Genomic DNA, 16,344 nt, shown 5'->3' with positions numbered 1-16,344 from the left:
ACAGCTCTGGGCAGGGGGCCGGGGGTCCTGCAGCCAGATGGTGTCCTCCTGGTGTCATCTTGGCTCCTCAGAGCAGCCGTGCTGCTGGGTGTCCTCGGGGAGGGGGTGGGGACAGGCAAGCGAGACCGCACGTGTGGGCGCCAGACAGCCGAGGTGCCCCCAACCCCGGGATGCTGGACCTTCCTTTGGAAGAGGCATCTGAACCCGTGTGTTCTGCGCTTGCCAGGAGCTTATTTCCACCTGCTTGGAGGTCAGTCCAGGCAGGCCCAGCGTGGCCACCTCTGCTGTGGCCCACAGGGTGGAGGGTCAGGTCTGGTGGTCACTCCTATTTCCAAAATCTCTAGCTAGTCACACAATTTATGTAACTGTGATATTAGTATGAAATGTCATATACACAACTGTGTACTTAAGAAGCACCCCTGTGCCAGTGTGCCTGCACGTGTACATATGTGGTCCTGCCTGTGTGCACACGTGTGTGCGGGGGCTCCACCAGCATCTGAGGTAGGCCTTGCCGACTCTGCTGGCCCCTCTTTCTCTCTTAGGGTGAGAGTCTCTCCTCCCCAGAAAAGTCTATGGAATAGGATGCCGCCCACAGCCCTGATCTGTGATTCCAAACCCCAAATGTCTTTTAGATGTTTGGCAAGAACCTGCGGTCGGTCCACCTGCCCTGTTTCTGTCTGGTTCTCCCGGTCCCTGTGGAAACCTGGAGTGTTGATGTTGATGCCTAGACTGTTCAGGCCCTGTGGCCGCACCTGATTCCCTCTGAACCCCCAAGCTGGCCCTGAGGGTCACAGATGAGGGACCAGGTGACCTGTGTCCTCGGCTCCTCATGGGGTTGGCCCATCCAGCACCCCAGGGGATGGTTGGCACCCTTAGGGAAGGGCAGAGCGTTGGGGTGGGTCCCCTCCCAGGTGGGGCTCTTCCCCTTCAGAGCAGAAGGGAGCCTCTTGGTCTGTTTCCCCCTGGCCTGTCCTTATGGTTCTTCCTCCCAGCAAGGGGCCTGTGGTTCCATGGTGCCTGTTATGTCAGTTCCCAGTGTATTCCTGCCTAGAGCTGCTAGTGATGGAAAGTGGGTGCCACCCACAGCGCCTCCCTTCTGCGTTGGGCAGGAGGAGCTCAAAGAGCCCCGCCCTGGGCTGCGGGCCTGCTGGTACCTCCCGGCATGGCCACCTGGGCACCTGCCTCACCATCTAGGGAGGAATTTGGCCCCTGTCCTCCCTAGGTGTCACCCGTGAATGCCCAGTGTCCCGCTCCCCTAGGGACTCATACCAAAATTTGCCTGTATCCAGGGCAATGTGCCCCCTGGGCAGGGGCGAGGGGTCCCAGTGGCTCCTGGCTGGGTGCGAAGGGCTCAGAGGGGCAGGTGGGGTCAAGGGCACAGATGCGTGGGGGGCCCTGCATGAGCTGATGGGGTGGAGCCAGTCCCCAGAGCAGAACCGTCCATCTCACTGCCCTGCATCCCGGACCCTTTTGGGTGGGGCTGCTGCCTGGGGAGGTGGTTGCCCACCTGCCCCCAGGTCATCGAGGAGGGTGGCTGTGGGGGCCACCCTGGGCCCCATGCTCTGCACGGCCAGATCTGGGCATGCAAGGCTCTCCTGAGTCCAGAGGCGCTGCCTCCTCCTCCAGTGTGGGTCTCTGGGGGTCCTTGCAGCACAGGGGCATAACCTGGGGGGTTTAGGAAGAAAGGAATGTCCCATCTCCTGGTCTGAGGCCAGAAGTCCGAGGCTCCAGGGGAAGATCCTTCCCACCTCGTCCTGCTTCTGGGGGCTCTGGCATCCCTGGGTTGTGGCCGCATCACTGTCTCTGCCTCTGTGGTCACATGGCCTCCCCTGTGTCTGTGTCTCTTCCTGGTGTGAGGACGCTGGACATTGGTTTAGTCCCAGCCTAACCCAGCATCACCTCCTCTTAACTGATCACATCTGTAAATACCCTATTTCTAAGGTCATGTTCTGCGGTTCTGGGTGGATATGAACTTTGGGGGACAGTATTCAACCCACCACCGCTGACCTGCAGGCCCTCACTGGTGGAGGTGATGCCCTTGTGTGGGGACTGAGGAGTATGGAACACCAGGCCCAGGGACACCTGTTCCGAGACTCCTAGTGAGGGACGCGTTGGGATGGGCCAGGGAAGGCCTCTGGGGCAGACCTGTGTGCCGAGACCCTGGGTCAGTGGGCAGCCAGGGGCATTGGTCAGCAAGGGGTGGGCTCATGGCACTGGGTCGACAAGAACAGCCGGCGGGTGAGGGGAGGATGGGATCCACTGGGGCTGAGCCATCGTCTGGGGGGCGTTGGCTGGGCCTGGTCCCCCCAGGACAGTGCATGAGCTCTGAACGTGCCATCCACTTCCACTGGACACGACAGTGAAAGGGCTTGATGGCCTCAGTGCCCAGTGGGTATGGTCAGACGGGATGGAGAGACAGCCCAGCCGGCGGCTTGCTCGGCGCCAGCCCTGCAGCTGCACGACGGCCACAATGGACTGAGGGGCATTGATGGGGACACAGTTGGCCCCTGATAACTCGCTCGCTAATGGTGCTTCATATTTTTTTCGTCTAGAAGAATTGTGTGAGTGTGAAGACCAGCGGGGAGATGGAGGCCACTTGATGAAGAGCCTTGAGCCCACCCCTTAAAGGAACAAGGCGCGTTTCTCCCGAGGCTCTGACAGCTGGCTCCTTCAGCTTCAGCCCCGGTTATTGAGATGCAAATGTGTGCCCGCGGGGAGCGCAGCTGCTGGCTGGCGCTGAGGCCCTCGCCCCAGGTGCAGCCCTACCGAGCCAGCGCCAGCGGGGGCAGTGACGCAGATGACCCTCCCAGGACAAATGGAACCGTGGACCCCGTGCAGGAAGAAAGGCAGGTAAGAGGAGTCATCTGGTTCTGCCGGCTTCACGTCACCGCTTTCCTGACTTTCAGCCCCAGAGCAAGGTGTCCTTGCAGGTAGACGTGGGCCAACCGGGCGCCGCCAGCTCTATCTCGGGAGGCTTTGTTCACTTGCTCTGGTCCCTCAGCGTTCAAGCGTTGACTTTAGAAAAGAACCAAACTGCCCTGGGCGGGAGGGAGGGCTGTCTGAAGCTTTTGAGTCTCATCCAGCAGGTTTACAAACTCAGGGAACAGAAAGCCCTTCCACGATGGGCAACCAGCAAAGGGAAAGTGTGTCAGTCACAGCGCAAGACAAGATGCGCAGGAACCCCACCCGGAGTCAAGTGGGCACAGCACCTTCTTACACGTGTCTATGAAAAGACAAACACCCAGCTCTGGGCTCATATAATAAATACAGTGTAAAGGGTCTGACACTCAACGATGAAAACAGATTTTTCTGTCAAAAACGTTTTAATTGTGGATTGGAACACATACAAAAGTCCACAAAATGTGAGCTCAGAAAATGTTCAGAGGCTGAAGGTCGGTGTCCCCCAACGTGACCACAACCCTGCACTTAGCACCGCTTGCCTGTGAGCGTCGTATTGTAAGTGAAGTCACGATGTGTGTATCCGAGTGCAGTAAAGTGTCCCGTTGTGTGAGTGCATGACCCCCGTCCACCTCTTCACTCCTGATGGGTGTTTGGTCTTTAGTGAACAGTGCTGCTGTGACCTGTAGTGCACACTTCTGTTGTGGACGCCCCAGGCATGGCGCAGCTGGGTCCTGGGTATGTACAGCGTCAACTTTTTTTTTTTTTTTTTGCGGTACGTGGGCCTCTCACTGTTGTGGCCTCTCCCGTTGCGGAGCACAGGCTCCGGACGCGCAGGCTCAGCGGCCATGGCTCATGGGCCCAGCCGCTCCGCGGCATGTGGGATCTTCCCGGACTGGGGCACGAACCCATGTCCCCTGCATCGGCGGGCGGACTCTCAACCACTGCGCCACCAGGGAAGCCCAAGTGTCTACTTTTAATAGATATCGCCAATCTATGCTTTTACCGGCATTTCCACTGCTCTGTGTCTTCATCAACACTTGGTATTGAAAGTCTTATTTATTTTAGCCTGCCGTAATGATATTTCAGGGTTTCTTTGTTTTCTTTTCAAGACCAACTTGACTGAGGGACAAGTGGTATTGTGCCAGAGCTGGCTTGTACTGCTGCACAAGACTGACCATGCACACCCCTTCCCAGCTCTGGGCTGAGTGATGTGGTGGGAGTGTCTAGATCATGGAAATTAAAAAATACTACAAATCAGGGCTTTATGCAGAGAGTCAGTCGTACTTTACATGAAACAAAATGCACCTATTTTAAGTGTACAGCGTGATGGTTTTTGACAAATGTGTACACTGAGGTACCTACCACACAATTAAGATATGGAACATTTCCAGCCCCCGCAGATATTCCCTTGTTCCACTTCCCAGGGACAGAGAACAGGTCAATGGTTAGCCGGGGCGGAGTTGGAGAGGGATTGACTGGGACTTTTTTCCTCCCTAGAGTCCTATATAAATGGAATCATATGGTGTATATTCTTTTGTTCCTGGATTTGTTAGCTCAACATGTTTTTGAGGTTCAAATGTGTAGCAATAATTTGATCTGTTTATTGCTAAGAATTATTTGCATGTTTACATGCAAATATTTGCATGTTTACATGCATGTTTACAACACAATGGGTTCATCCACTTGCCTACTGATGGACCCCTGGGCTGGTCCCAGCTCTTTGGTTATTATGAATAGGTCGGCTAAGAACAGTGCTTAAAGGTCTCTGTTTTCATACCTAGGAGAGGAATGGCTGGGTCATATGATAGTACATGTTTAATGTTTTCAAAATGCCAAACTGTTTTTCATGTGATTGTACCTTTTTATAGTCTTTCTTTCTTTGGTTGCGCTAGTTCCTTAGTTGTGGGACGTGGGCTCCTTAGTTGCAGCTCGCTGGCTCCTTAGTTGTGGCATGCGAACTCTTAGTTGCAGCATGCATGTGGGATCTAGCTCCCTGACCAGGGATTGAACCTGGCCCCCCTGCATTGGGAGCACGGAGTCTTATCCACTGAGCCACCAGGGAAGTCCCATACCTTTTTATATTCTGATCAGTAGTGTGCGTTTCCTCCTCCTCTATTTTCTGAAAGTTTGTATAGAATGCCATCATTTCTTCATTAAATGTTGATAGAACTTACCAATCAGGCCATCTCGGTCTGTAGTTTTCTTTGTGAGATTTTAAATTATGAATTCAATTTCTTTAATTGTGATGGGGCTGTTTGGGTTTTCTCTTTCTTTGTGAGTCACTTTTAGTAATGTGTATATTTCATGGAATTCTTTTTCACTTCAACTAGGATGTCAAGTCTATTAGAATAATGTCCACAATATTCTCTTATTGTCCTTTCAATGTCTATACGATCTGTAGTGATGTCCCCTTTTTCCTTCTTGATGTTGTAATTTGTGTTCTGTCTCCTTTTTGTCTGATCATTGTAGCTAGTTTATCCCTTTTACTGATATTTTCAAAGAACCAAATTGGGGTTCATTGATTTTGTTGTCTAATGTTTTGGCCCTGAAAGGGTTCTAGTTTTATGGAAAGGTCTTTGTTGGGAGTCCCCATGTCATCAGGACAAGGTGCCTCTTCCTGCAGCCGGCGGTGCACTGTTCTGGCTTTCAGCTTCTCTTCTTGCACTACATTATATATTTTTTGTGAGTTCAGAAACAAAATTTATTTTTTTCCCCAGCATTTTTACATGGTTTCAGCCAAAGGGTTTTTGCAGTAGACTAGCTCACTGTGGTGCGATTTTTTAAAGGGACAACTTCTAGGTTAGAAAAAAGACAAGACGTCGTAAGAGATGGTGGGCCTCAACCTGGAAGCTAGCACAAGAAGACAAGAAAGAGGGAATTCCTTGGTGGTCCAGTGGTTAGGATTCTGTGCTGTCACTGCTGAGGGCCCAGGTTCGATCCCTGGTCAGGGAACTAAAATCCTGCAAACCATGTGGTGTGGCCGAAAAAAAAAAAAACCCCAAACCCCCAAAAAACCAAAAAGGCAAAGAGCCTCAGGTAGGAAGAAGAGAAACGGAATAATGGCGGAATAATATTCCATTGTATATATGTCCCACTATCTTGATAGTGTCTTTAGATGCATAAAAGTTTTAAATTTGATGAAGTCCAATTTATCTTGGGTTATTGTTGCTCTTGCTTTTGGCATCATACCTAAGAATCCACTGCCAACTCCAAGGTCATGAAGAGTAACCATGTTTTCTTTCAAGAGTTGTAATAGTGTTAGCTCTTACATTTAGGTATTTCATCCATTTTGAGTTAATTTTTGAATATGGTGTGAGGTAAGGACCCAAGCTCACTCTTTAGCATGTAGATCCACTTTTCCCAGCATCAGTTGAAAAGACTATCCTTTTTCCATTGAATGGTCTTGGCACCCTTGTCAAAGGCCATTTGGCCATACATGCAAGGGTTTTTCTCTAGGCTCAGCATTCTATTCTGTTGGTCTGTGTGTCTATCCTTGTGCCATGAGCAGTTTTGATTACTTTGTACTGTTTTAAAATCAGAAGTGTGAGTTTGTCAGCTTTATTCTTTTTTCAAGATTGTTTTCATTATTTAGGGCCTCTTACAATTCCATATGGATTCGAGGATTGGTCTTTATATTTTTATAAAAAAGGCCATTGGAATTTTTTCAACTCTGTAGACACTTTGTTAGTATTGTCATCTTAACAGTATTAAGTCATCAATCCATGGATATGGATGCCTTTCACTGTATTTATGTTTTCCTTGATTTCTTTCAGCAATGTTTTGTACTTTTCAGTGTACAAGTCATTTACCTCCTTGGTTAAATTTATTCTTGGGTATTTTATTCTTTTGGATGCTATTATAAGTGGTATTGTTTCCTTAGTTTCTTTTTCAGACTGTTCATTGCAGGTATAGAAACACATCTGATTTTTGTGTGTTGATCTTATACCCTGCAACTTTGCTGAATTAGTTTATTAGCTCCCGTAATATTTTTGTGGATTGCTGGAATTTTCTATATTATAGGATTATATCATCTGTTAATATAGTTTTACTTCTTCCTCTCCAATTCAAAGCCTTTTAATTATTTTTCTTGACTAATTGCTCTGGCTAGACCTCCAGTACAGTGTTGAATAGCAGTGGTGAAAAGGGGCATCCTTGTCTTGGTCTTGGTCATAGAGGGAAAGTTTTCAGTCTTTCACCATTGAGTATGATATTAACTGTGGAGTTTTCATACATGCCTTTTATTACGTTGAGGAAGTTCCCTTCTATTCCTAGTTTTCTGTTTTTTTTTTTTTTTTTTTTTTTTGCGGTACGCAGGCCTCTCACTGTTGTGGCCTCTCCCGTTGCGGAGCACAGGCTCTGGATGCGCAGGCTCAGTGGCCATGGCTCATGGGCCCAGCCGCTCCGTGGCATGTGGGATCTTCCTGGACCGGGGCACGAACTTGTGTCCCCTGCATTGGCAGGCAGACTCTCAACCACTGCGCCACCAGGGAAGCCCCTGAGTGGTTTGTATCATGAGAGTGCGTTGGATTTTTTTCAAATGATTTTTCTGCATCAGTTGAGATGATCATGTTTTTCTTTCTGCTCCTGTATTCTGTTAATGTGGTGTATTACACTGATTGATTTTCTTATGTTGAACCACTCTGGCATTCCTAGGATAAATACCACTTGGTCATGGCATATAATCCTCTTAATATGCTGATAGATTTGTTTTGCTAGTATTTTGTTGAGCATTTTTGTATCTCTATTCACGAAGGATACTGGTGTCTTTGTCTGGCCTTGTTACCGGGGTCATACTGGCCTCCACAGGATGAGTTAGGAAGTGTTCCCTCCTCTTTTAAAATTAATTAATTAATTAAATTTTGGCTGTGTTGGGTCTTCGTTGCTGTGCATGGGCTTTCTCTAGTTGCGGCGAGCGGGGTCTATCTTTTGCTGCAGTGCACAGGCTTCTCGTTGCGGTGGCTTCTCTTGTTGCAGAGCACGGGCTTCAGTAGTTGTGGCACATAAGCTTAGTTGCTCTGAGGCATGTGGATCTTCCTGGACCAGGGCTCAAACCTGTGTCCCCTGCATTGGCAGGTGGATCTTAAGTACTGCACCACCAGGGAAGTCCTACCTCCTTTTCTAATTCTTTGGAAAAAGTTTTGGAAGGATTGGTGTTAATTTTTCTTTAATTCTTGGGAGAATTCAGTAACAAAGCCATCTGATGCAGTAATTTTGTCTGCTGGAGGTTTTGATTACTGATTCAATCTCCTTACTTGCTATAGATCTCTTCAAATTTCCTATTTCTTCCTGAGTCACTTCTAGCATTTTGTGTGTCTTTAGAAATTTGTCCACTGTCTAGGTTACCTGATTTGTTGCCTACAGTTATTCATACTGTTCTCTTGTAATCCTTTTTATGTCTGTAATGTTGGTAGTAATGTCCCCACTTAACTTTGATTTTAGTTATTTGTATCTTCTTTTTGTCAGTCAAGCTACAGTTCTATCAATTTTGCTGATTACTTTAGGAGCTTTAAAGGTCAGTTTGCTGACATGTGAGTTCCACCTTACCCAGTGGCTTTGGAACTGAATCCCTGGGGACAAAGGTCCATGGTATCCTCAGGCTGTGGGATACAGGGCAGGGATGGATCCAGGGGACAGGTTGTCATGATGCTAACTGAACTAGGGAACCCCTCAGCAGAGGGATGCAAGTAGCTGTCTCAGAATTGGAGGTATCCTTTCCACCAGAATTTGTTCACTTGTGAAAGGGGCATTAATCCAGGGTGCTGGAGGAATGGGGGGGTGAGGGGTGCTGGGAGTGGCAAACACGGTGATAAAATTCAAGGTAAAAGACTGCCTCCCAAATCCATTCGTTTGAACATTTAAATCCCACCTCTATTATTTGATGTGTTAAGAGGACATCACAGTCTCTAGAATTCACAGACAAAGCCCACAGTGGTCCACAGAGCCTGTGGGTGCAGCCACTTGTGTGTGTGTGTGGTCCTTAGCTGTGTTTCCTAGAAATCAGAAGGAGGGTTAGAAAGAAATAAAGTCTGCAACTCGAGGAGATGACGGAAGGCAAACCTGAAAAAGGTGGAAGGAAATAACAACGTATGTGTGTGAAACAGAAAGTGGAAGAGGACAGTTGACTGAAGAAGCCAAAGCTGGAGCTGTGAGAAGACTGATGAGGAGACAAGAGAGAAGCCCTGGATGAACATCAGGAGGGAGAAGCCTCACTCCACGTGGGGCCCAGAGGTTGTGGAGGATGCTGGAGACAATGGAGGAAGGCAGCGAAGCGCTCCACGACAGCTCAGGTTTTCTGCGTCTTCACGGGCCCGTTCTAATAACTGGTAACATGCTTGAACTCAACATGCATTGATGTGGAGATCTTCCTGCTCCCACAAAGCCACCAGACTGGGAGTTTGCTGACCCTGTCCCTCCAGAGCTGGTGGCCTAAGAGCGCAAAGCATCAGGCCATGCCCGTGCAGATGCAGAAGCCCAGGGAGAGGAGGGCTTGTGAACCCTGCCCAGGGATGCCCCATGGGAGGGCTCTGATCTGAACTAGGCTGCACAGAGGGTGGGCTTGGCCTCAGCAGGCACCCAAGTTGCACTGATCACCTCTGAGTGAAAACCTCTTGGTGAAGGGGAAGATGCCCAGAGGCCCTCTGACAGAGGGAGGCTGGTACACACCCTCCTCGTGGGGACGGGACCTGCACCCGAACCCCTCGCCCTGTCCTGGAGCAAGAGGGAGACAGCGGGTCCTCCCTGAGACAGGCCCCTGGCTGAGCCCACAGCTTTGGATGGGCCGACAGCCAGGTTCAGCGGATCACCTGAGCTCAGCCACTGCCCTGTGACTGGAGTCCTGAGTCCCACATCCCATCCTGGAGCAAGAGGGCTGAGCACAGCGCCCTCCAGTTGGAGAGCTGGGGGGTGGGTGGGGGGCTGGGCACACTCTGCAGCCTACAGGGTCCCAGCTGGGCCTGGGCGTTGCTGCCAGCACCAGACAGACCCCATTCAGATGTGTGAGAGCCATGGGGCAGAGTGCTCTGCAGGGGGAGACACCCTCAGATTGGGTGGGGGTCTCAGCAAGGGCCAGCTTGTCAGGCAGTGGTTTCCAGGGGGCGTCGGCTCAAGAGAGCAGGTGGGAAGAACAGATCTGAAATTCCCAGTCCCTCTGGAAGTCAGGGTGCCCTGGTCATGCCCTGCTCACCCCTCTCCAGGGCAGCCCCTCCCGCAAGCAGGCCGCCCCTCCTGTGGTCTGAGAAGACTCCTGCTGCCACCTCCCCAGGAGCCTCAGGCTGACTCCTGGTTTTAGAAGGTGAAATTCAGTTTCCAACATGCATCTGAGCCTCCTGTTGAATAAGGCGGACCCTCACCTGCAAGCATCCCCTGCTGCCAGGTGGATGATTCATGGGGACACAGCTGCCGGGAGGGGCGAGCCAAGGCCCCACCTTGTGTCCCTGCCCTGCACTCGCCCCCCCCCCCCCACCGCCTGCCCCCGAAACAGCTGACTGTCCTGAAGCTGGACTGAGGCAGCATCAGGTGGGGCAGACGTTAAGTGTCTGGGCCTTTCTCTTTCATCAGGTCAACAGTGTATCCAGCACTGGGGGGCCAGGATGAGCCCCCCGCCAACCCGTGTGTGACCAGGAGCAGCCTGGAGTCCAGCAGAGGCAGGAGAGGAGGCCCTGGGAGAGGTGAGCACCACGAGCTACCAGTGCAAAGGCCCTGGGGCCCAACACGGCTGGTGGGCATGTGGGATGGAGAGGATGCAGGGGAGTGGGCTGAGGTGATAGGCAGGGACCCCAGGTTCATACTCAGTGAGGTGGGGGCCCTGGGAGGGCTCTGAGTGGAGGAGAGGTGCAGTCTGGCTGTCCTTGATGGGAGGGTGTGGTCTCAGGACAGGCTCTGAAGGTGGGGCTGGCACCCCTTCTGGCACATGGGTGGGCCCTGGGGGAACCAGAGCCTCTGGAAGGGTGTGCAGGTCTGGCAGAGTCTTTGGTTTGTTAGAGGGCCATGTGCCCACCCTGACCAGGGATCACCTGGGACATCCCCCGGGGTGAGAGGATGCTGCCCTGTCCCAGGAAGGGTGGGGCCACTTAGTTCTTGCCCCCACCCCCCACCCCCCGGATGGGCTCAGGGCCTCCTGTGTCACTCCTGCCACCGGCTCCAGCCCCGGCCCCACCCAGCCCACAGGTCTAAGCACAGCCTCCTATGTATGTCTGGGGGGCTGTCCCAGGAGCCTTGGGGGGCACAGCTGGACCAAGGCTCAGAGAGGAGCCCACACCAAGGAGTGCTGGGGGCCTCCCCTGCCCGAGCCCTGGGTGGCAGCGAGCCCAGAGTGTGGCGGGAAGGGCTGGCAGAGCAGGGACCCACCATGGCTCCTGGCAGGGAGGCCACCTGTGGTTCTGGGGCTGCAGGGCCACCCCAAGCCAAGACACAGCATCTCCTCAGGCCCCCTACCCACCCCGGGCCCCACAGGGGCACCCCTGGTGCTCCTACCCATTGGCAGGGTCCCAAGGACAGCCCCCCAGTAAGGGCTGCCCATTCCAGCAGGCTGGTGGTAGTTTTACGCGGCTGCTGCAGGCAGACTTGCTGGCTCCAGGCTCCTTGTCTGAGGCCCTGTCTGTCCTGCGACAGACACAGGGCGCCTGTTTGCCTGCGAGCAGGAACACAGCCTCTCTTGTTGGCACCTGGGCCGGCCAGGCCCCCCAGGCAGGCGGGAGGCCTCCACACAGATCCACACTTGTGCCCACCTCAGCCTGGCCTCCTAGCCTGAACCACCTCATCCCCACTGGGACCCTCCACAGTGCGGCAGGCGCCCCGGATGGTGGGGGGCAGGTGGGTGTCCACTCACCACTGACATCAGGCTGTAGAGGTTCTGGGCCACAGACCAGTAGGGTTGCCAAGCAACACACCATTAATCCAGTTCAACCTGCAGTGACCGGGCCTCAGAATCGCTGCCCTGGGGACCCCAGCGCTGGGGCTGACCGCCCTGCTGTCCCGTCCTCCCACCCTAGGTCAGGGAGCCGGAGGCTCCAGGTGTGAGACTGGGCAACGTGGTCACAAAGGAGGGGAGGAGGCACATCACTCAGGGCTGGTGGGGGTGGCCCACCCAAGGAGGACAGAGGCCCTCTGTCCACACCTTCAGGTGCTGGTCACTGTGGAGAGCGCATGTGGGCGCATGTGGGTTCTGAGAGGGAGCCCTGACTACTTCCTCGTGCAGGACCCTCCTGGACGTGGTGGGGACCCGCTTGGGGGAGCAGAGAGGAGAGGCAGGCTTTCTTCTTGGCCGCATGGGCAGGTGGTCCTGGGACAGACCAGAGCTGGGTGCAACATTGGGATGCTGGTGTCTGGGACGGGGGGGTGCCTGGTGACAAGGGGTGCGATCTGGGTGGAGCGGGGCTGGGGGCTTTCTGGGGATTCCTCTGACGAACCCAAAGTGAAGAGACTTGGGAACCACAGGGACTGACTGTGGGGAGATAAGAAAGCACAGACGACCACCCAGGACCCTGGCAGCCCCTCCTCTCCGGGTCAGCTTCCCTGGATGTCCTTGTGGAGACCCCACTCAGAGCAGCCAGCCCGTGGTCTTCCCACTTTATTTCTTGGGGCACAAGCCCTGGGCCACCTCTATTCGGGTTTGGGGTACGGCCACTCCCGTGACCTGAAGTAACCCTTCAGGTCCTGAAAGCTGAGTGGGGGGAAGTAGGGGCCGAGCCTCTTCCGGATCCACCACTTGCCCTCAGCGGCGTGTGTGCCCCCGGGGCGGCTGAACTTGTACCTGTAGTGCTCTCCCCGGACCCACCTGCAGAGCAAGGGCAGCACAGTCAGCCTCCGCCCCCAAGACAGGCCTGGAGTCCTCAGAGGGAGAGGCCACCCAGGGGAAGCCAGAGAGCCCCAAGGAGCCCCTGGAGCCCCTGGCACAACCAGGCCCCTGACCAGATGATGGCGGGGTGGGCGGGGCTCTGGAACCGGGAGGGCCGAGTGCTCAGAGCCAATCGGGCTGAGCCCTGCATCCTTTCAGCAGGTGAGTGGTACCTGAGGTTCGCAGACCATTGTGTCTGGGCATGTTTCCAGGAGGTGGGCCCAGCCCCCAGAGCAGACCCTGCATTTGGGGAGAAGCCCTGAAAGGCAGCTGAGGCTGCAGTTGGCGGGGGTGGGGTGGGGTGTGTGTTCCTGTCTGGGAGGGGAATCTTACCTGGGTGGTGCCCTGCCTGCGAAGGGGTTAAGGGCCAGCAGGGATAGGGCCTGGGCGTCGTTGGCCAGGAGCTTGCCTGCCAGGTGGATGATCCACTCGTTGTGCTCGTAGGTCTGGGGGTGAGAAGAGGACAGGGCGCAGATAGCTGGGTGCCTGCACTGCCACCGGGCCCTTGGAGAGCCCCGTGGATGTGTGCTCCCTCTTGACGGTCACCCGGCCTTCAGTCTGTTGTCCTGGGGGCACCTGATTCCAGTGTGGCTGGTGGCCAGCCTCTCTTGAGGGGGGGCTGCCCTGGGGGCCTATGCTGCAGTTCTTTGGTTTGGGACCACCTCCTTCCTGTTCTTGCAGGGCCCCCGGTTCTGCTCGCTCTCCTGGGCACCGCCGCCACTGTGCTGTCCGCAGGGACCTGGATGGAGCGGGGCTGTTCCCAGTTCACCTGTCAGCTTTGTCACCTGCAGGGCCAGGGATTTCGGGCAAGTGACCGAGCCCGCTGGAGGCTATCTTCCTGGGCAAGAAGGGATGGCGACAGTGCTGCAGCCTCTGTGGACACTGGCTGCCCCAGCGTTGGCCACGCATGCCTCGGCCCCTCTGGTGGAAGCGCTCTGAGAAGCCAGCTGTGAGGCCCAGCCCTGGGCACCCACAGATCCTCGTGCGAGGGCCGTGCCAGGAGCCTGGGAAGGTTCCCCACGGGCTGTGCCCCAGCACAGGATTCCCGGGCCTCGCTGTGTCAGCGGGGCCTCCCCACCGAGGGCCTCACCTGGAAGGCGGCGAACCACATAAGCCAATCCAGGCGGTGGTGGTACGGGGAGATGAGGCATGGCCGCCGCTTCAGGTCACCGGGCTTGCACTTGAACTCGTAGTCCTCCCACTTGGCGTCTGGCGCGCTGGCATTGGGGCTGGCGGTGCCCTGCAGGATGACCTCCGTGCGTTCCTTGGTGATGCTGGGTGGGGGGGAGACCAGTCAGGGCTGCACCTCCCCACCCTGACCCCAACCCCTGACCTGACCAGACGAGGGCGAGGCTGGGGGGCTGCAAGTCAGGGCTGGCCTCACCCTCACATCTCCCCCCTGGGGTCATGGTGGCCCCGAGGTACCTGCCAAAGGCCCCATATGTGTTGACGATCCGGAGAGGGTTGAAGGAGCTGTTCATGACCTGCTGGGGGCTCAGCAAGTTGAGGACCACAGGGATGCTGAGCCAGGCGACCAGGACGCCCAGCGCCAGGTTGACTGTGTGCCGTGCCACGCTGCCTGCCGGGAGGGGGAATAGTGGGTGGGCTCCTGCCCCCAGGCCTGGCCTCTGTTCGGCCCCTTGGGCCCACAGAAGCCGAAGGAGGTGCTGCTGCCCCCACCACAGCAGCTCCCTCTTAGGCCCCCCCAGCTGAGGTCACTGGGCCTCCCTTCCTGAGGACCAGGACACAATGTCCATACCAAGCAGACAGGAGTGACCCTGTCCAGGCATGGAGATGCTGCCCTGTCTCCCAGGGCACTGGTGTGGGCACAGGGCTGGGTGCCATCAACTCGAGACCACCCGGGCTGCCCAGCCGCATCCGCCTTCAGGTGTCACCCACCGTGTGTCCATGGGGCCCTGGCCCCTCGAGCTTCCTCCTCCTGCATCCTCAGGACTTGGTCCTTGAGGCAGCCGGGCCCCGAGGGAAACAGGAAGCCCAGAGTGGCATCATCGAAGCAGGCGAGGCTGGGCACGATGGTCAGCCAGTTCAGGAAGCTCAGATTCCCGCTGATGATGAGGACCATCTGGGGGTGGAGAGAGAGATCCCTCCAGCCACTGCATTTCATGTGCTCCATGGTGATGCATGGAGTCCACACCAGAGGCATGGGGGCTGGGGGTCCTGTCCTTCCCAGCAGCAATGTGCTGACCCCCAGGAGGCCATGGCCCAGGCCCCAAGCCCCCCGACAGGCCACTTGCCCCGCCTCCCTCAGACCAACCCCACAATGTCTACATCCTAAATGATCTCAGAGGCAGACGCTACCCAGTGCCTCTGGTGAGGACCCCACCTACCAACACTGTGATTCCGGCCTCTGACCCTGCTTGGAGGCCACTGAAGTTACACAACTGGGAGGTGACAAGTTTGTGTTTGTGGCAACTGTCACCGTGACTGTTAATCAACAGGCCCTGGGTAGCCCCAGGACTCCAGCTGGCTGCTCAGTGGTCCACCCAGGTGTCGGGGCCAGGACCAGCCCCACGCACCTGTGGTACGTGCCCCTCACAGGGGTGGGGGGTGCTTAGGACAGGCTTGTAAGTTGTTTTAGTGACTTGAAAATGGCACCTTCCTGCCTGATTTTGACCCTGTCGTCAAGGATGCGGGCGGGAATAGGGAGTGGGTGGTCTTCACTTGAGGGGAGGAGAAGATGCGGGTGGGACTAGGGAGTGGGTGGTCTTCACTTGAGGGGAGGAGAGGCTGCAGGGTTCACATCCCGCCCTCCCTACCAGGTGCCAGGCTCTCCTAGAGCAAAGGTGGAACAGAGCAGCCCCGCTTGCCCCCCCGGCAGACGCCTCTGATTGTGGAGCCCCAGGGACCCCAGTGCCAGCTGCACGCAGAGCTTCCTGTGGGCTGCACAAACGCGGGTGAGGAGATTCCAGGTGACCACAGTGGGAGGGCAGGCTGGAGGCTGGGGAGGGCAAGAGGCAGAGCCGAGGGCTTCTGGGGTGCAGCCCAGGACACCCCCATGCCTCCCTAAGCTGGAAGTCCTAGCAGAACCCGGAGCCAGTCCTCCGTCAGATGTATGACTGCCAGCTGCGGCCTTTTCATTACACAGTTTTCAAAGAGGCGAAGTTTACGTTTTTAGGAAGCCCAAGTTATCAATTCAAAAAAACTTTACAATTCTGCTTTTTGTGTCCCATCTAAGAAATCTTTTCCTCCTCCAAAGATGTAAAGATCTTCTAAAAGTTTTACAGGTCTGGCTATTATGTTTAGGTCTTGGATCCATTTCGAATTAGTTTTTTATGAAAGGTGTGATATAAGGTTCACACCAGCCGGCTCTGCTCTGGTCCAGGCTCTGCCCCTGGCTGGGGAGGTGGGGGTAAGACTTGGGAGGGACCAGGGCCTCTGGGATGACCGGGGTGTTAGGTGCTGGGAGGTGAGAGCACACGGGTCCACGGCGGACGTGTGTAAAGGGAGACAAACTGCCTCAAGCATGTGCCTCAGAAAAGGGGAAACAAGACACTAGGAGCCACAGGTCAGCAAAGTAGAAGGAAATGGGGACCAGCACCACCAGCAAATAAACCCACAATGAAAATGGTACAGTCGCCACAGTGACA

The 16,344-nt window shown here is 55.0% G+C and overlaps 2 protein-coding genes and 1 non-coding gene across 10 annotated transcripts in view; 2 read left to right on the top strand and 1 right to left on the bottom strand.

The window, feature by feature from the left end:
• The window catches only part of CHTF18 (chromosome transmission fidelity factor 18), a 59,517-nt gene that overhangs the window by 38,624 nt on the left and 4,549 nt on the right, over positions 1–16,344 (top strand). The window contains exons 24-25 of the transcript XR_012326162.1: positions 2,553–2,850; positions 10,459–10,568. The gene's annotated coding sequence lies outside the window, so the exon portion shown is untranslated. The remainder of the gene's footprint in view (positions 1–2,552; positions 2,851–10,458; positions 10,569–16,344) is intronic.
• On the top strand, positions 5,781–5,853 carry TRNAD-GUC (transfer RNA aspartic acid (anticodon GUC)). The gene has a single exon. It is a non-coding gene; the product is annotated as a tRNA-Asp (tRNA).
• Positions 5,961–16,344, bottom strand: part of LMF1 (lipase maturation factor 1) — a 98,589-nt gene continuing 88,205 nt past the window's right edge. For all 8 annotated transcript variants that reach the window (XM_073792528.1, XM_073792529.1, XM_033839314.2 and 5 more), the window contains 5 exons: positions 14,636–14,819; positions 14,162–14,315; positions 13,827–14,010; positions 13,070–13,182; positions 5,961–12,676 (listed from right to left, as the gene is read on the bottom strand). In XM_073792528.1, the coding sequence (XP_073648629.1) occupies positions 12,502–12,676; positions 13,070–13,182; positions 13,827–14,010; positions 14,162–14,315; positions 14,636–14,819 (810 nt within the window). In that variant the 3' untranslated portion in view covers positions 5,961–12,501. The remainder of the gene's footprint in view (positions 12,677–13,069; positions 13,183–13,826; positions 14,011–14,161; positions 14,316–14,635; positions 14,820–16,344) is intronic.

Source organism: Tursiops truncatus, chromosome 15 (assembly GCF_011762595.2).
Source record: "Tursiops truncatus isolate mTurTru1 chromosome 15, mTurTru1.mat.Y, whole genome shotgun sequence".
Classification (NCBI taxonomy): domain Eukaryota; kingdom Metazoa; phylum Chordata; class Mammalia; order Artiodactyla; family Delphinidae; genus Tursiops; species Tursiops truncatus.
The sequence above is the reverse complement of the archived record's forward strand: the minus strand, read 5'-3'. Positions and strand labels throughout refer to the sequence as shown.